This window comes from Kogia breviceps, chromosome 9 (assembly GCF_026419965.1).
Source record: "Kogia breviceps isolate mKogBre1 chromosome 9, mKogBre1 haplotype 1, whole genome shotgun sequence".
Classification (NCBI taxonomy): domain Eukaryota; kingdom Metazoa; phylum Chordata; class Mammalia; order Artiodactyla; family Physeteridae; genus Kogia; species Kogia breviceps.
The window spans coordinates 103,359,938-103,387,414 of NC_081318.1; the positions used below are offsets into that span (position 1 = coordinate 103,359,938).

A 27,477-nucleotide genomic window follows, 5' to 3' on the forward strand; every position below is an offset into this window, starting at 1 on the left:
AGAAGGAGCTGAGCTGAGTGGATTCAAAGCAAATAAATGCTCTTCACTCTGACATTGCCTTCACCCTGACTTTGCCTTCACCCACCCATGCTCACTGCTGGGGAAATATATTTCATAGTTGTAGTAGGAAAGGGGAGGGAGAATGAATTTCTTCCTGGTACAACTAAATCCTGATAAGCCTGAGGGATTTTCAGAAGAATAATGACAATGAAATACATTGGTGCGGGGGAGCCATGGGTTGAGAATTATTTCTCATAAAGTATTCAGTTGGTCAGTGATGTATTTACAACAAGAATAATTTCAGATCCTCATCTTCTAGAGTGTGTCCAAGGACCAGAGAGCTTGTGGCTGTAGGATAAATTGAGAAATGGCCCCTCTACCACCCATCCCAATTGGGGCAGTCTCATGGTTTACAAACAAACCCATCTGCACACACATCCTCCTCCCATGATACTTAGCCTCCATATTCCAAACTCTGCTCTACCTGTTCAATTCCACTAAGTTTGTAAAGGATTATTCTACACAAACTGTTTATTCCTGATCTAGGTCCAGTCTTGGTTTCTGACTGCTGATAGGTTTACCGTGTGAGTTCACATCAAATCCCAAACTTGAGTCTCTCTCAACTATCATTCTTGAGACTAGACTAGAGGAGAACATTTCCCTTTCCGTATGTCATGCAGGAAAGGACCTTGATGCAAGTACCTACCAGGCAAGGTATTCTAGAAGTCACAAAACAGAAAGGCTCGAAGACCAAATTAAGATGCTTGAATCCCCCCAAGTTTAATATATCTACTTAAAACACAAACAAGGGGAAACGATGGGGTAGATTAACGTTCTTGGGGTAGGAGATCAGCGGATAGGGCCACACTACCTAAATCCTGGGCTAGTAAAGCTGACGTGTCCTGTCTCTCTCTCAAAGCAGACTTCCCCAGTGGTGCCAGAATTGGGCTTGAGCAATGGGGCCCACAGGCTGAAGGTGCCTGGGAACATTGACACACCCTTGCTCTGTGGGAGAAGCATGGGAGCAAGTATGGCTAACCCATGGCTGTAGCTTACCAATTAGCCATGAAACAGGCAGTTTCTAATCGTACTTCTTGGGCAAAGCATGTGTGGAACAAGAGCAGGGACAACAGTGGGTGTCACCAGTGGATGGTTGATGTCAGGGGTGACCTAGGTGTCACCTCTTGACTCGGTCTGTCCATCCATTCCTAACTTTGAGTAACATTTACATTGGTGCCATTATATATTCCATTTTCTATGTATTTTTAGCATAATGAGTTTCTAACTTACTGTATTTAGCACATGCTATGAATTCTATCCATGCCTCATGAGCCACTTGCTTAATCATCATCTATACTTAACATATACTATGAGTTTCTCCTATGGCTCACAAGTCACTTGCTAACTCACCCTCTATGCCTTACATTGCTTATGCATTTCATCCATTTTATTTGCTCTTCTTGTCTCTTTAGCTGAGTTGAATAGTCTCAAATGAGACGGCAAATTCACATAATGCAGAAAAACAGGAGAACTGATGGAAGAACACAATGTGAAAAATACATTTGTGATGGCTTAGCCTGAAATTGTTGCTGCTTTAACAAATGGTCCATTAGTGAAGATTCTTTTTAAAGAAGTTCTTCAACTAATTCTCCTAATTGTAAGTTATACATGTTCATTTTAGGAAATTGGAAAACACACAAAAGTATAAAGAAGAAACAGAAATCATCCTCGATGTCACTGCCTTGTGATAATCAATGTCAACTTTTGGTGTGCTGTATTTTTTAGCTTGTTTTAATAGACACCTTTCCTCAACTGTTAAGATTTTACATTTATTTCTATATCCTGACTTTTCCCTAGATATGACAACATATGCATCTTCCTATCTTACTATATATAAACTCTTGATAAATAATTCATTTAGTGCAAATATATCTTTTTTTAGAGTTGTAACTCAATAAATCATGTCCTTCTTTTTGGATTTACTGAGTGTTTTGGGTTTTCTAGAACATACGTAACACTACGTGAATGGATTTATGAATAAGGCTTTTTTGCTCTTTCATATTATTTACAAAGGATGGTGGTAGGATAACTAGTTGAAGGCACCTAAATATTTTTAAGGCTCTAGAAAAAGATATGCAAAAATTACACTCCATTAGGGTATTGCAGTTTACATACCCATGTAATAGTTCCTAAAGCTAGAAAGATTGGGTTGAGGACATAATCTAATTTCTGCACTTAGTGGGAATTTAATCTTGTGTTAAATGCTGACCTAACATGAGATTTTTCTCTGTCCTTAAGAATCTGGGGTACTGTGTCATTCTTCTCTGATCAGAAACAGTACATGAAACACTGTAATCCCAGTGTGTGTGCCCCCCGCCCTGCTCTTCCTTTTTCCCACAAAACCTCACCATATTCAGAGATGATATCCTTTCCTTGGTTAGCTGACCCCCACCCCTGTTTTTTAAATTCATTATGGCGACCCAGCTCTGTGGGTACAACCAGGCAAATGCTTCAACAGGAGGGGAGGTGGTGTTTTAACCTATTATTACTTTCCACGAGCCAAAAAGGTGGGCTGTGGTAACCAGCATTCAACCTTCCGCTGGCTCATGCGAGGTGAGTTCAACGAGGAAGTTTTCTCTGCAGGGAACATTGAAAGAGCAGCAAGCCTATTTTTTTAAGGAGGGAGAGGGGTTGTTTTTCACAGGAGTTTGGAAACCGCTGTATTCCCCTTGTTGGTTGCAACAAGTCTAATGTGTTCTCTAGGTAGAGGGACAGACAGATGGTAAAAATGACTTGAGAACAATAGATAACTGTCACCTGTTGTAGGTGATATGCTGGGCTGCTGGTGTACTTGGTGACTTGAACCCAGGGCCCCTGGGTGGAGCCAAACCCTTCTCCTCCCTGCTTCACATTCTGCTGCTTCAGACGGCAAAGCCCTGGGGGATGAGTTGCTCCTCAGGCTGGCACCATCAGTGCTGTGATTGGTGGGAATTGTTCCTAATGACAAATGGGTGACTGTTTTCCTTCCTCCCTGATACTATGAGGAGAGAGTCCTTTCTGTCTGCTTCTTAATTTTGACATTACGTAGCACTTCAATTTTTTTGTATTTTAACGTTTTTGGTATTTTGTCGGTATTTTAATTCAAAAAATAGACTGGATCTCTATCTTCACCTGATTTTATCTTTTTTTATTTTTTATTGGAGTATACGTGATTTACAGTGTTGTGTTAGTTTCTGCTGTACAGCAAAGTGAGCTAGTTATACATATACATATATCCACTCTTTTTTAGATTCTTTTCCCACATAGGTGATTACAGAGCACTGAGCAGAGTTCCCTGTGCTGTACAGTAGGTCCTTATTAGTTATCTATTTTATATATAGTAGTGTGTATATGTCAGTCCCAATCTCCCAATTTATCCCCACATTTCCCCCAGTAACCATAAGTTTGATTGTATCTTAACCCAAACATATCTTACTATTTCTAAGACAATTATTTTATTAAATATCTAGGGTCCAGATGGGATTTTTCATATTTAGTTGTTTTGCTTTGCAGGGAGTGAATCATACTTTGATGACAAACAGCCAGCCCCTCAGTGGTGACCTAATTCAGCATTTGTGTTGTCCAAGGAAGGGACTGCCACACGTGTCCTAGCTGTTTGGCTCTGACTCTTGGGGGTAATTTTTTGTGCACGAAGTCTCTTGCCTCCTTGATTCAACACCCTCAGAGATGCAGCTGCCCACTCAAGGGTCAGAGCCACCCTGAGTCAGAGATGTGGCTGGGCTCAGATAGAGATGCTAGGAGTGTGGGTTTAATGGCTTCTTTCACCATACACATCAGCTAAGAAGTCACTTCTGCTGGTTTTTAGTTAAGTTTTAGAGTTAAGTTGCATACTTTATTTGTTGAAAATGTAAACCCACGGTGGTTTTAAAAGTCACATAAAGAATAGTTTGTGAGGGCTTCCCTGGTGGCGCAGTGGTTAAGAATCCACCTGCCCATGCAGTAGACACGGGTTCAAGCCCTTGTCTGGGAAGATCCCACATGCCACGGAGCAACTAAGCCCGTGTGCCCCAACTGCTGAGCCCGCGTGCCACAACCAATGAAGCCTGTGCACCTAGAGCCCGTGCTCCACAATAAGAGAAGCCACCGCAATGAGAAGCCCACACACTGCGACAAAGAGTAGCCCCCTCTCGCCGCAACCAGAGAAAGCCCGCGCACAGCAATGAAGACCCAACACAGCCAAAAATAAATAAATAAATAAATAAATAAATAAATACATTTTTTTTTAAAAAAGAATGGTTTGTGATAGTTTATATACACATACATGCATTCATAAGAAAAAAAATTACTTTTAAAAGAGTTTTATTTTTCCCCTCCTCTTGAGGTGTTTTAAGCTTGTAAGTGTATAAGGGACCATCCTCTCTTCTTTCCTTCTGACACTCAGAATGTTCTGTCATGATTAAGGTGTGCTTGCCTGTCCTCATCTCTCCCTTCGGTTCACAAATGTCTTCAGCCCACACTGTGTATCTCTTACTGAATATTCTCTGCAATAGTGCTCTTTGTGTTCTTTCATACAAATCCTCCCTAAAAGAATTTTTTAAACTGTGAACTCTTTTGCACTTTTAAATTGGCATTCAAAAAATGTTCTTCAGTAAGTCTAAACAGTTGCAAGGTATATCATTTCTTATTTTACTGTTGAGATTTTACAATAAAACTCTTATTTTGATTTAAAATATATACCCAGTGGAATCTAAATATTATAGTACTTCAGTAGTCATCATCATGATTTATAAAATACTTGTAACGTTTTCCTTTAACTGTTGGACATTTGCATTACTCTTTGCCCTCTGGAACTCATATTTCTAATTTCATTGACTTCATTGAATTTTACTCTAATATAAATATATTTTTATTCAGGGAAGTCTTATTGATCATTGTGTCATACTTCGTTGCAACAAAACTGTGTACATAAGTAGGAATTAAGTTTCTTTTCCTATAAGACACTGATGAAAGAAATTAAAGACATTACAAACAGATGGAGAGATATACCATGTTCTTGGATTGGAAGAATCAACATTGTGAAAATGACTGTACTGCCCAAAGCAATCTACAGATTCAATGCAATCCCTATCAAACTACCACTGGCATTTTTCACACAAGTAGAACAAAAAATTTCACAATTTTTATGGAAACACAGAAGACTCCGACTAGCCAAAGCAATCTTGAGAATGAAAAGCGGAGCTGGAGGAATCAGGCTCCCTGGCTTCAGACTATACTACAAAGCTACAGTAATCAAGACAGTATGGTACAGGCACAAATACATAAATATATATCAGTGGAACAGGATAGAAAGCCCAGAGGTAAACCCACGCACATATGATTACCTTATTTTTTATAAAAGAGGCAAGAATAAACAATGGAGAAAAGACAGCCTCTTCAATAAGTGGTGCTGGGAAAAGTGGACAGCTACATGTGAAAGAAACAAATTAGAATACTCCCTAATACCATATAGAAAAATAAACTCAAAATGGATTAAAGACCTAAAGGTAAAGCCAGACACTATAAAACTCCTAGAGGAAAATATAGGCAGAACACTCTATGACATAAATCACAGCAAGATGTTTTTTAACCCACCTCCTAGAGAAATGGAAATAAAACCAAAAATAAACAAATGGGACCTAATGAAACTTAAAAGCTTTCACACAACAAAGGAAACCATAAACAAGATGAAAAGACACCCCTCAGAATGGGAGAAAATATTTACAAATGAAGCAACTGACAAAGGATTAATCTCCAAAATATACAAGCAGCTCATGCAGTTCAATATCAAAAAATCAAACAACCCAATCCAAATATGGTCAGAAGACCTAAATAGACATTTTTCCAGAGAAGATATACAGATTGCCAGCAAGCACATGAAAGGATGCTCAATATCACTGATCATTAGAGAAATGCAAATCAAAAGTACAATGAAGTATTACCTCACACCAGTCAGAATGGCCATCATCAAAAAATCTACAAACAATAATTGTTGCAGAGGGTGTGGAGAAAAGGGAACCCTCTTGCACTGTTGGTGGGAATGTAAATTGATACAGCCACTATGGAGAACAGTATGGAGGTTCTTTATAAAATTAAAAATAGAACTACCGTATGACCCAGCAATCCCACTACTGGGTATATATCCTGAGAAAACCATAATTCAAAAAGAGTCATGTACCACAATGTTCATTGCAGCACTATTTACAATAGCCAGGACATGGAAGCAACCTAAATGTCCATCAGCAGAGGAATGGATAAAGAAGATGCGGCACATATATACAATGGAATATTACTCAGCCATAAAAAGAAATGAAATTGAGTTATTTGTAGTGAGGTGAATAGACCTAGAGTCTGTCATACAGGGTGAAGTAAGTCAGAAAGAGAAAAACAAATACCGTATGGTAACACATATATATGGAATCTTAAAAAAATAGTTCTGAAGAACCTAGGGACAGGACAGGAATAAAAATGCAGATGTTGAGAATGGACTTGAGGACACGAGGAGTGGGAAGGGTAAGCTGGGGTCAAGTGAGAGAGTAGAATTGACATATATACACTACCAAACATAAAATAGTTAGCTAGTGGGAGCAGCTGCATAGCACAGGGAGATCAGCTCGGTGCTTTGTGAACACCTAGAGGAGTGGGATAGGGTGGGAGGGAGACGCAAGACAAAGGGGATATGGGGATATATGTATACGTATAGCTGATTCACTTTGTTATACAGCAGAAACTAACACACCATTGTATGCAACTAAACTCCAATAAAGATGTTAAAAAATGTTGATAGCAAAATAAAATAAAATTAAAATTAAATAGGACTGCCATGGCACTGGTGGGTGTGTCATTTAGCATATGCTAATGTATTACATGAGTGTATAATGAGGCTCAAGGTCCACTGGAAGTCAAATCTCCTGCCATCTTGGGCCTAGTGGGTTCTAAGCAATTTTTGTCATATCCTGTTCTTAATGGTTGCGTCATTTTTTTAATGGTTGTACGCTGCCCCCTTCCTTCCTGTCCCAATGTTACTTAATTGGTAAAATAGTCACTTTTAACCAAACATACAAAACAATTAGCCAAGTCAGATTTATTCTGTCAGAAAATTTTATCTTCCTGTTTTTTTTGATTCACACAGTGTGTGTTAACACGTGTTGCTGAGACAGTCATCTCACTTCTGAATTCTCCTTCTGAGATAATTACATAGATTCGACCCCGAGCTTTGTTACCAATCTCTTGATGATGAAATAAAGCCCTTCTGCCACCAATATTTTGCATCAGGCTCTTTGCTTTGCTCTTGTGGGAGTCTCTCTCAGGAGCATCATATGGGAAATAGAAGAGGCAGGGTCTTTAAAAATTATTACCACTTTGCCTCCCCATTCGATAGTACATCTTATTACCAAGTACATCTTATTACCAGGCTTGGTAATACTCATTTCTGACTCTGTTTCTATGCTTTGACCTTAACGAAAATAGTTATAAAACCTTACCAAAGCAGCTTGATTGAAATAAGCTTCAGGAATATGTTCACATTAATCCTTTGTTTTCCAGGAGGTTTTATATCAACAGTCAATGTAAGATTCATGGTGGGGAACAGATATACCTTTGGTTTTGGGGAACATGGACAGAGTGCATTTGTGAAACGGGAAGTGTGTGCAAACCCAGTTTGAAGACTGAGAACATGAAGTGACAGCCTTACTCTAGGCTGGACTCAAATTCATTACACACTGGTTCCTTTTCATCAAGATCTCCTTTGACTGGCCTGTTTGAGTCTCTCCTTCGTGCTGTGCAGAGTTAACGAAGTGGTTACTTAGAGGGCAATCCAAAAGGAAGAGATGGTTCCAGTCAGTGGTCTCCAATGTAGGGGGTTTAGGAAATTACAAATGCATATTTCTGGGTCTTTCTCAAGGGGGTGATAGGTGAGGTCACAGCAGTCCATGGGTCTGTAAAGGTGACATGTGAGGTGAAGGGGTCCTGAATGTTCAGGGCAAAGTGTGCTTTGTGTACACCACGGAGGAAGGACACCTCCTTGCTATGATGGGTGTCTTTCTGTAAGCCTGTCATATTGTTGGGATAATTATTGTAAGAAAAATAGTAAGGGCCAGCATTAATTCATCTTTTTGTTTCCCATGGTAGATTTGTGACTCATAGTACATAATTGGCTAAAGTTATCATTTTCTTCACAAACTTTCCAAATCTTTTTCCTACACAAAATCTCCAGAAAAAACTCAGCAATTCTCCTAAATTCTAGGCTAGAGAATCTTAGAGAATTTGTTTTCCATGACTTATGTCTAAAGAACTGTCTTGTGTGGAAAGAAATATTTACGCCAGATTCTTGCTACTAGGTGAAAAATTATGTGCATGAAGATTTCATTAACATTGTAACATAAAGGCAAAAAGAAAACGCCTAAGTGTCCAAAAATATTTAGGAGAGTAAATTATGGTGCATGTGAAGTGAGTGTAGAACTCTGGGATAGAAGCTTTATTTATGAAAGCTTCAGAGAGATTTGTAACAAGCCTTCTATGTAAAGAAGGGTTTTAATAATAATAAAATTAATACTTAGCCAACATTGAGCTATTCGTTATGTTCCAGATACCATTTTAAGCACTTACTCATTTAATCTTCACAGTAGCTCTAAGAAGGACAAGTAGGTACTGTTAAGATTACCATTTTGCAGATGGGGAAATCAAGGCACATGGAGGTTAAGTAATTTGCCAAAGAATACCTAGCTAGTCAGTGGCAGAGCCAGAATTTGAACACTCAGACACTGGTTCTAGAGTCTGTACTATGCACACTACCTTAGCAGATTTTTCATATGTTTCAGTGAAGATCTATACCCTATAGGATCCTTTTCTCATCTTTAAAAAATTGTGTGCATATTTTGGAGTTTTGTGGGTACTAAAAATACTATAGTGATAATGACAATGATTACAGAATTGAAAGGAAAATTATCTTTAATTTTCTATATTCCTTTCGAGGTATTTATATACTCCTAATTGCTGTAAGATTATAATTATAGGATAGATAAAATTTTGCTCCTTTATTTCAAATACTTTTATTTTGAAACATCATCTTTTAATCATTCTAATAGTTGTAAATTGCTTCAGTAAGTTGATATTCCATAATCTATTGAGACTGTCTTCTCTTGGTTTCCTTTTTTGTGTGATATTGCAAATAACGTTGCAGTGAACATCTCATACATTATTTCTTTTCTTTCTTCTGGGTTGCTTCGTAAGGATAAATCCCCAGGAGGGAGATTACTAGACATTTTTAGACTTTTAGATAAGAATTATTTTGTTGCTTGCAAAAAAAGTCACATTACTTTTCAAATGGGTGGCTGTATGTGATCATCAGTAATGTAGTGTGCTATCCATTCCTCCACAATCTCACAAGTGTTCATGTATTTTAATGTTACAATCCTTTTGCAAACTGTACCTCACTTTCTTAAGTTACGTATACTTGATAGCCTACATGTTTGACTATCACATAGTAATAGCTTGTATTCATTGTTTTAGGTGTGTATTGCTGAAAAAAGCACAAATTGAATTATAAGTAAAGTCTCCTTGTCTTACCCAAAGGATTTATTTTGAAGTAATCACAAATGAAGTTTCATTTAACGAGAATACTGATTGTGGATATTTAGCTCAGGGTATGAATAATTCCTGCAGTTCTTGGCAGATTATGGTTAGAAATCTTTTACCTACTTCTCCATCACAATAAATATTTTTGCTTTCTTCAACAGTAGGTGTCAAAGCAGCTACTTTTGTTGCTCTATTATTGTGTAAGTTCATCCTTATGATGAGGAAATCACTGAAAAAGGCTTGAAACTAAAGATCATTTTGCATGAATCATGCATAGTTTATTGAATAAACAAAAGAAATCTAAAGCAATGAGATCACTCCATTTTTTTTTTTTAATTTGCTGATTTTATTTGAGAAACGCTAACTCATTTCCTTTGTGGATCAGTTTGTCCAGCACTGTTTTTTTTGCAAGATGACAGTTAAAGGGAGCAAGTCACTATCAGAGTCCAAATGAAATGAAAAAGAATATTATACTCGGGGCTTCCCTGGTGGTGCAGTGGTTGAGAATCCGCCTGCCAATGCAGGGGACACGGGTTCGTGCCCCGGTCCGGGAAGATCCCACGTGCTGCGGAGCGGCTGGGCCCGTGAGCCATGGCCACTGAGCCTGCGCGCCCGGAGCCTGTGCTCCGCAATGGGAGAGGCCACAACAGTGAGAGGCCTGCGTACCACAAAAAAAAAAAAAAAAAAAGAATATTATACTCATTTATGCAGTATGCAAATATTTATTGAGCACCTTCACTCTTCTGATAGCCAATTGTACAAGACAGGCATGGCCTTGCCCTGATGGAACTTATAGCCCAGCTGGGGCTGTGAAAGAAAAACAGAGCTGGACACTAAAGGCAGTGAGACAGATTTTATTCAGTACTACTGCAGTAGGAGAGAGACCTTAGTGTAACCTGAGCTCAATTTTCTGTCAAAACAAAAGGCAGAAGGCCTTTTAAACCTGGGATGTGCTAAAGGAAAGCTAATAATGATGTTAAAGGGGGTCGGGCTACATGATTAGGCACCTGGGTTTGTTCATTGGTGCTTATCTGGAGGAGAAACAGCTTCCTCATCTCTTTAGGGCAGGAGGTAGTTTTGCAAATTGGAGCAAGGCAGCCATAGAAGTTAGGGTCTTACCCTCCCACGGAAACTGGGAGAAAGGAGTATCTCCCAGCTCTCTGCATTTCAGAGACAGCTTCTATGATCTCGAGGAGACATTTCTGGGTGGTAGAAGGTTTACATCTAAAAGAGGCAGGGAAAAGATTTATAAGAGCAAGCTTTCTAAAGAAGTGCTTTAGGCTAGAACAAACAATAAATTATTTCCGCCGCATTGTGTTTTCTCAGGCAGGCATTTAAAGGGGGCTGGAGTCGTCATCATAGGAACACAACCTTGAGCTGATAGGAACTGTGCTAGTGTTTGTTCAGATCTCTTAGTGTTTGTGTGTGGGAGGGGGTGTGGTGAGAGTGGACAAAATTGTTTGCGCTGAGTGTTGCACTTCTTACAGGCCAAGGTTGAAGCCTAGTGGAGAACTAGGCTCAGGAGCTTAAGTAAATTTTGGTCAAGGAAAGAGTCTTTTTAAAGAGCCAATTAAAACAAGGCTTATTGTGTCAGTGCCAGGAATGGTGTGCAAGTTGTACACTGCACAACTCTAGGAGTTCCACTTCATAGCCTTTCTGAATGACTGCTTACCCCTGAGTTATTCAGTGCACAGCCTGCACGGCCACATGCAGCAGTCCTGTGAACACAGCTACTTTCGATGGTAAAAGAATTCCCAGTTGGTTCTCTTCAGTCCCGTCTTTGTCTGTGGGCAAGTTTCCTCCTTTCCTAAATCCACCCATGACATATGTCCCTCATTCTCATTTGAGGGCATTAGACTGTTGGGCTATTTGTGGTTCAAACTACTGGGTGGGTGGGTCCATTCACTGAGCACAGTTCAGCCCCAACTTCCTTTCATCCTGTCCTTTGGTCCTCCAGGGAGAAGATCTTTACTTACCTTCCCATCCAGGACACCCCCTGCCCCCTGCCCTTCCTACCTGGAGAGTAAAATCTCTATAAGCAGACATTGTCTGACACCTACAGCTGGGCCTCCTTCCTGTCTTCTCTTCCTCTTTGCAGTGGCGAGAGCAAATTAAAAAACACAGGAAATACATACATAAATACACCTATATAAGACTCTGCTAGAAGCACTTACAAGGAACAGATTTAAGGGTTCTGGTGAGAAAGTAAGGGAGCTCTGGAAGCAAGGTACCAGGACACATCAGCCAGTCTGCAGCAGAGACACAGGAGTCTTCCAGGAGGCATTGGTACTTCCACTTCTGTAAAGCAGGGGTAGGTAGGCAGAAGGGAGGAAGGCACAGTGCAAAGGGGAGGGCTGGCTGAAAAAGCCTGTCATGCTTGTTTTTGTCTTCCTTCATTCTTCTTTCTATTGAATCAGTCACATTTTCTTTAGAGTTTTCTCCCCTCCCCCCAGGAAATAATGTGTTCTGTTTCAGTTCTTTTATTGGTTAACTTTACATTTTTAAGAGGCATAGTTCACTTGACAACACTAAAACTCATTAATCTCTGCATTGTCCTCTAAAGACACAAAAGCCTTAAAATTCCCAGCTCCCCTCCTCTGTCTGCCATATTTGGCACTGCTTTTATTTCCGTTTTTTCATGAACTTCCAAGTCTGGTCATTTATCATTATTTTTAGTCATTTCACATTTAGATGAACCAAAGTGTTTGCCTGTTTCTGTGATTCATGTGGTGTCTTAAATCCAATTCACTTATAGATTCAATATCCTGTGTGCTGGTATAATCTGTAAACTATTTAGAATGGGAAAAAACTCTGTCTTTGTTATATCTGAAAGTTAACCCTTGCTCTTGAATTACAGACTTGCTAAGTATATAATTCTAGGCTAGCTGCTCGATTTCTCCTTGGCACTTTGAATATATCATTACATTGTCTTCCAGAGTCTTTCGTTGCTTAGGAAAAAAGTGTACTTTTGTCTAATTGCCATTACACTTTAGATCATCTTTCCTTTTCCTTTTGGTGATTTTTAAATTATTTCTTTTTGTACTGCAGATTCACTGTGCTGTATCTGTAGATTAATTTATACTGATTGGGACTCACTGTGCTTCTGCAAATCATAGGAATTATATTGTTCTTCATGTCTGGAAATTTCTCTACTGTTGTTCCTTCAAACATCACCCCTCCCCATTTTTATTCTAAGTTTCTGGAACTCCTGTTAATACATAGTATTATTTTCTTTCTCCCTCCCTATTATTTAAACCTTATTTTCCATATCTTTGCTTCTTACTCCTGCTTCCTGGGTGATTTTCTCATACGTTTCTTCTAACAGACGAATTCTCTGAGGTCTCTTCAACCTGTGTGTTGATTAATCAGTTTTCATGACTAGATGTTTCATATGTAGAGTTTCTTTGCCTCTTTTGCAAATCGACGTGTTCTTTTTCTGTAGGATCCTGTTATTGTCTTATGATTTGTACCTTCCTTTATCTCTTTAAACAGTTTAAGGTGACATTCTTAATTTGTTAAGAAACAAAATTCAACCAAGTAAATTTGAAACTCTGATTGGCTTTATTCAATTACTCATGAATCAGGCAGCATTCTACTTAGCAAGCAGAGGGCACTCCAAGGAGGAGTACAAAATGGAAGGTTTTTCAGAAAGAGGGTGGGACAAGGGAGTTATTAGCAAAAGAAAAGAAAGGGTTATTTGGGGCCAGGTTATCTCTTTTTGGGGGGAAGGGGATGGCACATGTTTTATCATACAGAAGGCCCGCATGACAGACAGGTTACCTCACTGGTGCTGACCAGACAATTCTAAACTGGTTGATTAAGATTACATTCCTGGGGAAAGTCGAAACTACAGTTAGGTTAGGTATTAAATCTAGGTTTGGTATCATGGGTTTTAGCACAAGTGATACCATTTTGGGCCCACAGTTTTTCTCTTTAACAAGTCCCCCTTTTGATCAAAGCTTTCGGCCTGAAAGATGTGATCAAAATTTAAGGCATGAGTGCCATTCTCAGCTAAGGTTCTCACGGCTTTGTTGGTCTTTGGTGAGGTATCCAGAGGTCATGATGTTTTTGCTTAATCCCTGGGATGTTCACAGATTACAGTTTCAGGTTCACAGTCTTTAAGTCGATCATTCTCTCTGTTCTTTTTCTGATGTTCCAGTCTTAGGGAGATCATTTGCTTGGTACTTAGCAGCTGCAAACATGCATTTAAAGCTTTTGAGAGAATATAATGCACCAGGGGGATTGTTATGATTATAATAAACAGGATAATTCCCAATGTTTCTAGTTATCAGGGAGGAAATTTTCCTTTCTCCTTTTTGGTTGTTCTGGCTGGTGTAAGAATTAAATTGACGTGACACAGCTTAACAAGAGAAAATCAAAAGTTTAATAACATGTGTACATGGGAGAGAGGAAGGAAAACTGAATAACTCACCAAAATGGCTGAAACCTGTACCTTAAATAACATCTTCAGCTAGAGACAGAAGAGGATGTTGGGGGTGGTGGTTTGGGATCTCAAAGGGGAGAGAGGCAATTGACATGGAAATGGAAAAGCAAATGTTTGGTAAAAATAATATTTGCTGGGCCATGCAGAGACAATGGGATACAGGAGTTTTAACAAACAGACTTTGCTAGGTTCCTCCCTGTCTACACACCTAGTTCATATTACAGGTATCTATGGGGATAGCTCCCTTCCTGGAACAGGTCCTCTGTCTGCATTTTTAGGCAGTTAGGTTCAAAGGATCTTCTTGAGTCTTTTGGGCCTTGTTTTCAGCTTAAAATAAATCCACATGCTAAAGAGACATTTTGGGGTGGCAAATTTTGTTCCCTTACAGAGTGCACTCCAAAGCCATGGTCCCCAAGACCAAACCAATCAAAGAAAGACCCTGTTGAAAGGAGTCACCCTTTCAAGCCAAGTGGCTCCAGGAGTGTTAATGCAGGTACAGCAGGCGGTGTTGACCACAGCACAGACACCTCCTTGCTTGGCTAAAAGAGAAACAAGAGCTATCCTATTACCAAGAACAGCTTTGACCAGAGAGTCTAATGATTTTTGCTGGGCAGCTAATGCTTTCGCAGCAGATTCTGCAATACTTTTAAGAGTTAAGAGTCAGGATCATATTCTCATTTGTATTTATTCCTCAACAGGGAAATATGACCTTGCCAAAGGATGTGGTACCTGAACAGTGAATGCCTCCTGGTAGGTCCTTTCTAGAACAGGTAGGGGCACAGTTAGATAACCTAAGAGGCACTGTCCGGTTATGTGACAGCCATTTAGGCATTTATAGGCCCAAAGAAAATGATAACCACACAGACAATGGCTTGTCAGAGCACAAGACATTTCCATGAAGGTGGCACTGTTAATGGATTCACAAGAATTTGTTGCATTTGCCCATTCAAGCTAGGTGTCGGTTAGATTTTATCCTAACCTGAAATAAAAAATTTTCATAAATTCCAGAGATTATCCCCCTGAGCCTGAGAGTTATGGATGATGGCATTATGTTTCCAGGTCAATGCCAGAGTAAAGGAAAGAAAGAAAAGATACATTTCATGTTTAACTAAAGTGTAAAGTCTTGCTCTGTCATCTTGAGTGGAAGCAGTCTACCTCAATGTCAGCCACTTCTCTTCCTAGTCAATTGTACTTAGAGGCCTCCAGGTTTGTGTAGGACCAGGTGTCAGGTGGAGTTCTCCTTATCTGTGAGGTGTGCACCCAAGGCTCAATACCTTCTAGTTTTGCAGCAGGATCAGTGGTCAGAACGGGGCTTGAAGGCTGCCTTTGTTCTTAGTGATTCTAAATCAAAAGGGTGGGAGAAAACTGGAAACATTAATTTGGTGAGTTTTAGCCAGATATGTGTGGAAACTAGAAGAATTCAGGATCCAGTCCAGTTTACAGGTATATAACAAAACCTCAAAGACAATTAACAGGCCTAGAAGCTAATGTCTACAGAGGTATGAGCGTAACTCTTCTCTCCACAATTACCCCGATCTTTTACCAGAGATAATCACAGTAAAACTGATTTGTTTATATTTAACTTGGCCTGATTATTTGTATAAATGCAGCAAGACTATCATTGACTGTATAAGTTCTTTGTAAGACTGCTTTGCTGGGACTCCACAGGCAAAGGTACCAGGTCAATTTTTCCAAGTGCTCCCTCCAAGCTGTCTGGTCATATCTGAGTCTATGCACACCTCTCTCAAATAGGACATTCCAGCCAAAGCCTTGGTAATATAGCCACTGTTTCTAATTGTGTCCTATTAACAAGGAGCCTGACAGTAAGGATGAATACTCCCTAGGAGTTTCTGAATTCTGGAGGATCAGCTAGGGAGAAAAAGTAAATGTTTCATCTTTGTTCACAAAGGTATAGCTTAGCAAATTACTGATAGAGTAAGAGGAGAGATTTCTTCAGATCTGGGAAAAACATTAAAGAACCAACAATATTTGAAAGACAAAGTCATAAGAATTATAATTATCCTTATCAGTTCATTCTTATCAGTTCCATGTTATTCATTCTTGTTCTGCTTGAATCCAGTTCCCTTGATCTTGCCTGATGATGGAGAGTGATAAGGATAGTGATAATTCCTACATTTGCAAGGTTTTTGCTAAAACTCAGATGATTTGCCCAGTGAGGTGGGTGCCTCAATCACTGGAGATTGTGGAAGAAACACCCCAAGTGGGAAATGCATTTTCTAACAATTTCTTTGCTACTGTGAGGGCATCAACCTTGCAGCAAGGGAAGGCTTCAACCCATCCAGAAAGCATACGTACAATGGCAAGAACTTATTGATAACCCATCCTGGGCGACAGTTGAATGAAGTCCAGCTGTAGGTGCTCAAAGGGTCCAGAGGGAGGAGGTCTGGGGACAAAACTAGTTTTTCCAGGGTTATGACCCTGACAGGTCAAATATTGCTGGTAAACTGTTTTCACAATTTTCTAGACATCTCCTCACCAACATCTCTTCGTAATTTGAGTCATCCTAAATGCACTATGGCGGATGAAAGAAGGCGAAAACAAAAAAAATCGCATTTTCCAGGAAGCTGGGATGAACCAAGTGGCTGTCTTGAGTTTCCCGTAGTCCCAACTAGTAATTAAATTTGCAGCCCTTGTTTGCCCACCTTAATTTCTCTGATTCAGTAGCAGACTGTTTCCATGTTACAAGGACATCAGGACAGCAAAAGTCTGGCAATGAGGGGCCGTTTTTTGTTTTGCATAAGCAGAATGAACTTCATCTACACATGCTGCAATCTTTATAGATTCTGTTGCTGCTATCTTTGCATGAAAGTTATCCAGGGCATTTCCCTGACACTCAGGTTCAGCTCTTTTAGTATGAGCCTCGATTTTGATGACAGCAATTTCAGAAAGTAAGAGAATAGCAGTAAAAAAAATTTTTTAACTTCTTTCACATTTTTTTATTGGAATTCCAGAGGATGTAAGAAAAAAGTCTTTGTTTCCATAATATCCCCAAATCATGGACGACCCCAAAGGCATATTGGCTGTCAATATAAATATTAACAGTTTGTCTTCTGATAACGGGCATATCCTGGGTAAGGGTATGCAGCTCTGCTTGTGGGGTTGATTTAACTTATGGGAAACCCTTTTGAGTAGATCATATTGGGTAGTAATAGCGTAACCAGCTTGAAAATTCCCTTTTTTGTTTCTACGGTATGACCCATCAGCAAACAAGATTAGCTCAGGATTGGTTCAAGGGGTGTCTCGTAAATCGGGATGCGGTGTCCCCAAATGGGACGTTATTACCTCGCAGTCACGGGGCTTGCCTTCGCCAGGGAGAGGTTGTAACATAGCAGGATTAGCAACTTGCAACATTTAAGATGCAGATTAGGAGGTGAAAGCAGGAGGATCTCACGGGAGGTTGGTCTGCTTTCAGAGAAAAGTTGAGTCAATTCAGAGTTAAGACTTTGGACAGTGTGAGGAGTGTTATAAATATCATTTCCTAGGGATAGATCTGCTGAGGCTTCTACTAACTTTGCAGTTGCAGCAATAGCCTTAAGACAGCTGGGACAGACATGAGCCACTGAACCAAGCGGAATGCTGCAGTAAGCAATAGGCCTATGTTTATTGCCATGTTTTATCGCCATGCTCTTGTGAGCTTTCCCAGGGCTTGGGTATCTCTTTCATCCACAAATCAGGTTAAACGTTTTGAATAGTTAGGTAGCCCTAAGGCAGGTGGTTCTTGGAGTACTTGTTTTAGTCTTATAAAAGCCTGCTCACATTTCTCTTCCTAAGGAGAGTTCCGGGACTGAAACTTTAGTAAGTTCATAGAAGTTAAAAGAAAGCTAATAGGAAACTAATAGAGAAAAATTAGGAACCCATAGTCTGCAATAACCAGCCAGACCTAGAAATCCATGAAGCTGGCACTTCGCTGTGGGTCTAGGAAATTCTTGGATTGGTTCAATTCTTTTCGGAGATAGCTGGGTTTCTTCAGTACTTAGATGATGACCTAAGTAATGAACAGTGTCTAGAGATAATTGCAATTTTCCTTAGAGACCTTGTGTCCTTTTACAACTAACTGTTGCAATAAATAAATGGAATCTTTTATGGACAACTTTTTGGTTACTGAGCACAGCAGAGAGTCGTCTACATATTGTAAAAGGGCTGATTTCTCGGGGACTGGAGGGTGCTTACATCATAGTGGAGCCCTTGGGAGAAATAAGGGGCCTCAGTGAGTGACTGAGGCATGAGTGTCCAGGTATGTTGTTGATCCTCCCAAGTAAAGGCGAATAGACATTGGCTGTTGGGATCTACAGGGATGCCAAAAAAGGCGGGACAAAAGTTTATAGCAGTGAACCCTTTTGAGTCAGGTAGATGATTAGCCCCTGGGCGGTTAAGTCTTCTACTGTGGGTGTGAGGCCTTATGTAGCCTCAGGCTTTAATGCATATTGAGGTAATTGACGGAGAATTTAATCATGTGTATCTGAATCTTTATAGTTTTTTAACTTTTTACTCTTCAAATATCAGTATTAGAAGGAACCCACAAATTTGGGGGTACCTCAACTAGATCAGGGGGCTTTTGTTGAAATTCTTTTTCTACATCAAGGACAGGCAGCAAGGAACATACAAGAGCCAGGTTCAGGTTGGTGAAGGGAATTCTAAGGTTAGACTCGGAGGTAAAACACATCAGTCTTTTAAATTTAGACAGGAGACCTTTGCCTAATAGACTGACTGGGGCTGTTTCACATAGTAAAAAAGGAATTTTTTTTTTAACATCTTTATTGGAGTATAATTGCTTTACAATGGTGTATTAGTTTCTAACGTATAACAGAGTGAATCAGCTATATGTATACGTATATCCCCATATCTCCTCCTTCTTGCGTCTCCCTCCCACCCTCCCTACCCCACCCCTCTAGGTGGTCACAAAGCACCGAGCTGATCCCCCTGTGCTATGCGGCTGCTTCCCACTAGCTAGCTATTTTACGTTTGGTAGTGTCTATATGTCCATGCCACTCTCTCACGTTGTCCCAGCTTCCCCTTCCCCCTCCCCGTGTCCTCAAGTCCATTCTCTGTGTCTGCATCTTTATTCCGTCCTGCCCCTAGGTTCTTCAGAACCTTTTTTTTTTTTTTTAGATTCCATGTATATGTGTTAGCATATGGTATTTGTTTTTCTCTTTCTGACTTCCTTCACTCTGTATGACAGACTCTAGGTCCATCCACCTCACTACAAATAACTCAATTTCGTTTCTTTCTATGGCTGAGTTGTATTCCATTGTATATATACCCTGAGAAAACCATAATTCAAAAAGAGTCATGAACCACAGTGTTCATTGCAGCTCTATTTACAATAGCCAGGACATGGAAGCAACCTAAGTGTCCATCGACAGATGAATGTGTAAAGAAGATGTGGCACATATATACAATATATACAAAGGAATGTGTTTTTAGTAAAAGGTCCCAGAGTCATTTGTGTTGTTTAAGATAAAAATTCTCTCTGAACTTTATTAGATACCCCCAGTATAGAAACCTCCTTTTTTACTTTTAGGAATTTCTTGTTCTATTAGGGTGGGGTTTAAAGTAGAAAGCATAGCTGCAAAATCAACTAGAATCTGGCAAAATTTCTCATTAATTTTAATTTTGACTTCCCCTTGGCTGTTTAAGGAGATTACTGGTAATAGTTTCCCAGAGAACCCCTCGGAGCTCCGTCAACTGTGGGAGGGGCCCACGTGGGGCACCTCCCCTGGAGATAGATATGAGGGTGTTTGAGAGGAATTTGCATAGGACCTTTGAGGACGATCTCTTTTTCCAGCGTCCCAGTTGATTACCATTGAGACATCGATCTTTAGACCAGTGTTTTGATGATGGCCCCCTGGGGAATGCAATGCCGAAGGCCTGCATGTTATTTTGGGTCTCTGGCCCTGGTAGCTGTTGTAACTGTAGAGGCTATTAGCCTGGTGGATTTTTGTTTACGATCTTGCTCTGGGGTCCTTTTAAAACGCTCATCCATAGTCATGAGTTTGGTCTGGCCCATGGCCTCCCATCCTATTTTCTGCCTTTTTATTGGTATACTAATCTCAGGAGACAGTCCATTTACAAGGAGGGCATCTAGAGCAACCTGCGTAACCTTACTTAGTTTTTGGAACCCAGGATGCCAAAAGAAGAGGGCTTCCAAGGGGCCTTTAAAGTTGGCCGGTTTCATCTCTCTTGTTTGCATGTTTGAATAATAGACTGTCAGTGCAGGCAGGGAAGACTCTAGGAACGGCTTGTAGAAGTTACTTGCTATTTTTCAAGCCCTTTCCAGTTGAGGATCTTGAATATCATCCTTGAGGTTTTGCCATCTTGCTTCCTGAGTCCACTTTGGGGGCCTTCCCCAGGTCCTACCAGCACGTGCACAAGCTGATAAAGATCTGGCAATCTGGAGGCATAGCCCTGATGGATAATAACTCTACATTCTTCAAAAAAACTTTTGGGGTTCCTCCCTAGATTTAGGAAATTCTTTAACTATGCTCTTAGTTCAGTCTTTGACCAAGGTATGCACGATACCGAAGGAGGTTTGTCTGTGGCCTTGGGGAGTTTTTTATTTTAAATGCCAACTCTCTCGTAGTCTCTTTGGAATAGAAAGGCAGTTCAGACAGAGAATTAGTAAAATGTGAGTACTCCGGTGAAAAGGAATGGGGAGGGAGCAGTAAGAATCACATCAGTCCTATGGTGTTTTGTTTTTGGTACCTTTCATTTTTCATTAGCCTTTTGTAATGAGTCTTTTAATGAAGCCGTTTTGGAATCTTGAAGGCTTCTGTAAGCCTCTGCATACCAATTAAAGTAAGCATCCATTCTATCTGTCAAGTTTGGGATTCCTTGCTCTCAAGTGCACTTTTTTTTTTTTTTTTTTTAAACTTTCAAACATTTTGATAGTGACTTGAGAGTCCAGGTTCTTTTCCTGTGAAAATTATATTCTCTTGTCTGGATTAGGGAGACATGGGCCAGCACCACCCTGTGCTATGTGAAATGATCACGAGACGCTGACACCAACTTCAGTGTCATGTCAGGATGCACAGGGTAGCCCAAGGAGACCTCGCATTTGGAAAAATCCAGACAAGGCCCACTGCAGTTCCTGTGGTACCCGTCGCCAGGTCCTACACATCACTTGACTACCCCATGGGGAATCTCGAGAAGGAAGACGTCTGAACACAGTGATTCCCTATAATTGCTTTTACCTATTGCTGGCCATGACTCCATTCGGTCAAAAATGGGTGACGCTTCTGGTTTTTGATAACAAATAGTTAAAACTTATGAGAACAAAAGTAAAGTAAAAATACACAGTAGAAACGGACATCCCCTAAAGCAGGGTTTCATGGAACTATTGGCATTTTAGACTGGATAATTCTTTGTCATAAGGGACAAATGTGTTATAGGATGTTTAGCAACATCCTTGACCTCTATGCAATAGACACCAGTAGCACCCCACAGCTAGAACAACCAAAAATGTCTCCAGACATTGCTAAAAGTCCTCTGGGAGCAAAATCACTCCTGGTTGAGAACAACTGCCCTAAAGAATGACATGCCATTGGCAGTAAATTAGGATAGGCTTTTTAGTACAGCAAATTCTTATCTCACACAGTTATCTCCAATGGTCGTGATTTCATGCAGCTCTTCTTTCTTTACCAAATAGCTTTTAGACGCATGATGATTTTAAGTTGGGAACCAAATGGAGCTGGTTGTTTGGTGTGGCTTCACGTCCTTGGGTCATGTGCAAAAATATATCCTATCAGCTCTCCAGGTGTAGCTGAAGCCAGGAAGGTTGAGCTATTTATCTTTGTTCTTAACCTCTTTATTGGAGTATAATTGCTTTACAATGGTTGTGTTAGTTTCTGCTTTATAACAAAGTGGGTCAGCTATACATATACCTATATATCCCCATATCCCCTCCCTCTTGTGTCTCCCTCCCACCTTCCCTATCCCACCCATCTAGGTGGTCACAAAGCACCGAGCTGATCTCCCTGTGCTGTGCGGCTGCTTCCCACTAGCTATCTGTTTTACATCTGGTGGTGTATATATGTCCCTGCCACTCTCTCACTTCACCCCAGATTACCCTTCCGCCTCCCCGTGTCCTCAAGTCCATTCTCTATGTCTATATTTTTATTCCTGTCCTGCCCCTAGGTTCTTCAGAACCTTTTTTTGTTTTAGATTCCATATATATGTGTTAGCATATGGTATTTGTTTTTCTCTTTCTGACTTCCTTCACTCTGTATGACAGTTTCTAGGTCCATCCACCTCACTGCAAATAACTCAGTTTCATTTCTTTTTATAGCTGAGTAATATTCCATTGTACATATGTGCCACATCTTCTTTATCCATTCCTCTGTCGATGGACATCCAGTGCACTTCTTAAGTGAACAATCCTTTCTAACTGAAATGTTTCCCAAAATGACCGTTGTAATTCTAGATTTTTAGTAAAATCTTGCTCTCTTGTTAGATATCTGCAACTTCCAGGACTATAATTGTTAAACATAAAATAAGCAGATGTGTTGAAAGGTGTCGCTCTCAACTCTTTGAATATAAAGTATCCCATTTCTTTAGCAAGGCCTTTATTTACTATCTCCCTGAAGCCTCCTGCTGGACCTAGTACAGTTCAAATCAGACCCAGTTCCAACCCAGACCCAGTCCACTTCTTAAATCAGGCTCAGTTCAGTTCTCAAGTTGGACCCAGTCCAGCTCTGCCAGTAACCACCACCAAATCCCATGTAACTTTGGACTGGGGAAGGGGTTGAACCCAGCATACCTCAAAGTATGGGGACTGCAGACTAATTCCGAACAAATGGGGACCTACAGCTGCTACCAACAGTCTTCAATTATGTGGAATTGGGAAGGATTCCTAACATGGGGAACTACAGCAGCTCCCAACGTGGAATCCAGGGACAGAATTAAGGCCTGATGTTTTCCACTCAAAAGCTCAGGAATTGTGGTCTGAAAAGGCAATTAGATCCAACACTTGAATGCAAAAATAGTGGTGATCAACTGAGAGAAACTTACCAACAGCCCTTGGAAATGGTGAAAAAGACAGTGACCTCCAGCAGGGATTCAAGGGCACCATGTCTGCATTTCTCTTGTCCCCATATGTCATCAGAAGTTTGATTCAGTCCTGATCCTGCCACCAAGCTGTTAAAAAATAAAATTTAATTGGATCGTTTAGTGCTGTAATATTTACTGTTGAGAAAAATCTGCATTTAAGTGGGCCAGAGCTGCTCAAACCTATGTTCTTCAAAGGTCAGCTGAATTTTTTTTTTTAATGTTTCTCATTGTGGGTTTTAAAAAAAAAATTATTTATTTTAATTTATTTATTTTTGGCTGCGTTGGGTCTTCGTTGCTGTGTGCGGGCTTTCTCTAGTTGCGGCGAGCAGGAGATACTCTTTGTGGCAGTGTGCGGGCTTCTCATTGTGGTGGCTTCTCTTGTTGCGGAGCACGGGCTTCAGTAGTTGTGGCACGCAGGCCTTGGTAGTTGTGGCTTGCGGGCCCTAGAGTGCAGGCTCAGTAGTTGTGGCACACAGGCTTAGCCGTTCTGCGGCATGTGGGATCTTCCCGGGCCAGGGCTCGAACCCGTGTCCCCTGCATTGGCAGGCGGATTCTCAACCAGTGCGCCACCAGGGAAGCCCCGGTCAGCTGAATTTGAAGCAGGTAGGGCAGCATCAGGAGTGGGAGGCAGGGGCCTTTCATGTCAACTCAGCTGGCCCTGTTGCATGAGGCCTCAACTGTTTTATGAAGCTGGCATAACATTGACATCAAAGCTGCCAAGCCTTCCTGATAATCTTGCCCACAATGCTGTCGTGACGAATGGTTTCAGGATGGCGCTGGGCACACTGAAGATGGATGCTGCCCTGTCACTGCTGCTGACTCAGAGAGAGCAGATGACCCCTCCCAGGCAGATGTCCTAAGTCGGTGACCGTGGATATGTGACGTTCTCCAGACACAAGAGGCACCACTCTGCTTCCTGAGTGGCTCCTTCTGGATTCCAGTTCTCTGTCTCTTTCAGGATGATGTGTTTTTCTTTCTTAGGGATATGTCAGGGCTCCTGTCTGCTCTGTGAAACCCTGTAATATTTGTGAGGGAACGTCTCCCCCTCTCTCCTGTGTCATACAGATTGGAATTAGCAAGGAGAAGCCCCCACCCCATTTTTTTTTCTCTAAGAGAGAAGTTTCAGTCGGAGGGTGAGTTTGCAACCAGGATACAACTGGGAAAAAAATTGAGGAAGATGTGGAGAAGTGAAGCCCAGAGTATAAATGTCTTTCTACAAGTCTGCCGAGAAGGGAAGAGGATAAACTGATTATTAGGGTCAGCGGAACGTGGGGGAGGAGTGAACGTGTTTGAATGCGGATGGGAAGGAGCCAGAGTAAAATAAGGCTGGATTTCCTGGCGAGTGAAGGACTAATAACGGCAGTAAGTCACAGAGGAGGACCAGGACTGCTGTTCTGCCGTGGGGCGATTGACGTTCACGGCCCCACAGCGTCTCCATTTAAGGTGATGTGGTGGATGCGCCGGGGGTGGGGGTGGGAACTGCACTAAAAGAACTGCCACAGCTCTATGGGCTCTTCTCCCAAAGGGGTGGGAAGAGTTGAGAGACATTTGAAATCACTGTCCTTGATTTTTGACTTTATGGAACCGACAGTCCCTGGCCTGGCTGGAGTCAGCCTCCTATGGGGTCTGATTTGGGGCTTTCCTCAACCACAGGACCCCTGCAGCCTGTTAGTCTGCCTGGGTCAGGAGATCCCGTTCTGGAGGCTGGAAAGGCTAAGATCAAGATGCCGGCTGGGGGCTTCCCTGGTGGCGCAGTGGTTGAGAATCCGCCTGCCGATGCAGGAGACACGGGTTCGTGCCCCGGTCCGGGAGGATCCCACGTGCCGCGGAGCGGCTGGCCCCGTGAGCCATGACTGCTGAGCCTGCGCGTCCGGAGCCTGTGCTCCGCGACGGGAGAGGCCACAACAGTGAGAGGCCTGCGTACCGCAAAAAAAAAAAAAAAAAAAAAAAAAAAAAGATGCCGGCTGATCTGATTCCTGGGGAGAGCTCCCTTCCTGGTTTGTAGACGGCTACCTTCTTGCTCTATCTCACATGGCAGAGAGAGAAAGGGCTCCGATTTCTTCCTCTTCTTTCTACAAGGGTACTAATCCCATCACAGAGGCTCCACCCTCATGACATCATCTAAACCCAATAGCCTCCCAAAGACCACACCTTCAAATACCAACACATTAGAGATTGGGGCTTCAACATATGAATTTGGGGGGAAATACATTCAAACCATAGCGGAGTGAGTATAGGAAACCTACAAGGCCCTGGGACAGGTCTTGTAGAATATTATAGAGAATTGGACCATCTAAAAGACAGAATTTGTGCATGCTTGCGGAAGGCTCATAGGGGACTCAAGAATTATTAAATAGAAGTGTGTGTGTGTGTGTGTGTTGGGAAGGCAGGTAGGCTAAAAATCAGGATGGAAAAATCTAACCTTTACACTTTTATATGAATACAACTTGCTTTGGCTTATTCAAGTAGCTCCCACTTTTTAAAAATTTTTATTGAACTAGAGTTGATTTATAATGTTGTGTTTCTGATGTCCAACAAGATGATCCAGTTATGTATATGTTCTTTTTCAGATTCTTTTCCATTATAGGTTATTACAAGGTACTGGTTATCATTCTCTGCGCTATACAGTAGGATCTTGTTTATCTATTTTGTATATAGTAGTGTGTATCTGCTACTCCCAAGCTCCTGATTTATCCCTCCCCCTCTTTCCTCTTTTTCTTAGTTTGTTTTCTATGTCTGTGAGTCTGTTTCTGTTTTGTAAATAAGTTCATTTGTATCATATTTTAGATTCCACATATAAGTGATATCATATGATATTTGTCTTTATCTGACTTACTTCACTTAGTATGATAATCTCTCGGTCCATCCATGTTGCTTCAAATGGCATTATTTCATTCTTTTTAGTGGCTGAGTAATATTCCATTGTATATAAGTACCACATCTTCTTTATCCATTCATCTCTTGATAGACATTTAGGTTGCTTCCATGTCTTGGCTATTGTAAACAGCACTTCAATGAATATTGGGGTGCATGTATCCTTTCAAACCATGTTTTTCTCCAGATATATGCCCAGGAGAGGGATTGCTGGATCATATGGCAGCTCTAGTTTTAGTTTTCTAAGGAACCTCCATACTGTTCTCCATAGTGGCTGCACCAACTTACATTCCCACCAACAGTGTAGGAGGGTTCCCTTTTCTCCACACCCTCTCCAGCATTTATTGTTTGTAGACTTTTTGATGATGACCATTCTGATTGGTGTGACGTGGTACCTCATTGTGGTTTTAATTTGCATTTCTCTAATAATTAGCAACATTGAGCATCTTTTCATGTGCTTGTTGGCCATCTTGATGTATCCTTTGGAGAACTGTCTATTTCCATCTTCTGCCTATGTTTTTATTGGGTTGTTTGCTTTTGTTTTGATATTGAGCTATATGAGTTATTAAGCAGTCCCCACTTTTAAGTCCCTTCTGAAATGTCCCACCTTTCTCTTCTGCAAATCAGTGAACTAATCCTTTCAGTAAATGTTTATTTGTGATACTTTGTGCCAGGAGGGACCACAGATGCCGGGGTAGCTGAGATTGTCTCTCTACTCAGGGAACTCACAGTCTCATGGGACAGTTGTCCTCAAATTGACAAACATGATTTGAAGTGGGGGTTAAAGAAGACTTTCCAAGGAATACTCAAGCATGAATATTTTACAGAATTCTGTTCTCATACCCTCAACTTCTCTCTATTCTTTTCTAAAATTAATCTGTTTGGATAAACCTGGGTTCACAATGTCTCTTCACAAAAAGGAGGCATTCCCCACACCTACCTCAGATCTCTTACCCTGGTGTATTACCCATAGACTGTAAACTTCAAGGGCATCAAACAGAGAGAAAACCTTTTTATAAAATAATAAATCAAGACATCATAAACCCTCAGAGCATCCCCCTGCTGTTGCTGTCTTCTAAGTTTCTATTAAGAATGAAGTGTGGTGTTGGAAAGGGGATGCTTGGCCCTGCATGTTTGCGAGGTTCTGAATCCAACAGATACATGGTCTGTGGAGTAAGGGTAGGTTTCATTTTAATGACTTTTTCTTTTCCATTCTTTGCCTGTAGTGAAAGAAGTTCTTAAGGGAGATTTACTGGGGAGCAAAGCAAAAAGAGCTTCTGTACAAAATAATGAAACTAAAAAACAGGCCCACCCATATTTAAAAGTAATCACTTCTTCCCATCTGTCCTCAGTACTCACCCCGAGAGCCAGTCATTCATTCCAGATGTTTCCTGGAACAACCAGCATTTTCAAGGCTATTAAATAAAATTCCTGAATGTAACTTTTCCCTGGCTTCTCTCATATTAGCAAAATGTTATTAA

At 40.9% G+C, this 27,477-nt stretch overlaps 1 protein-coding gene across 9 annotated transcripts in view; it reads left to right on the top strand.

The window, feature by feature from the left end:
• HECW1 (HECT, C2 and WW domain containing E3 ubiquitin protein ligase 1) overlaps nt 1–27,477 on the top strand; it is a 463,589-nt gene that overhangs the window by 91,852 nt on the left and 344,260 nt on the right. The window contains exon 2 of one of the 9 annotated variants that reach the window (XM_067042891.1): nt 14,755–14,826. The exons of the other annotated variants lie outside the window; for them this stretch is intronic. Within the exon in view, the coding sequence (XP_066898992.1) occupies nt 14,797–14,826 (30 nt within the window). The 5' untranslated portion in view covers nt 14,755–14,796. The remainder of the gene's footprint in view (nt 1–14,754; nt 14,827–27,477) is intronic. 9 annotated transcript variants of the gene reach the window in all.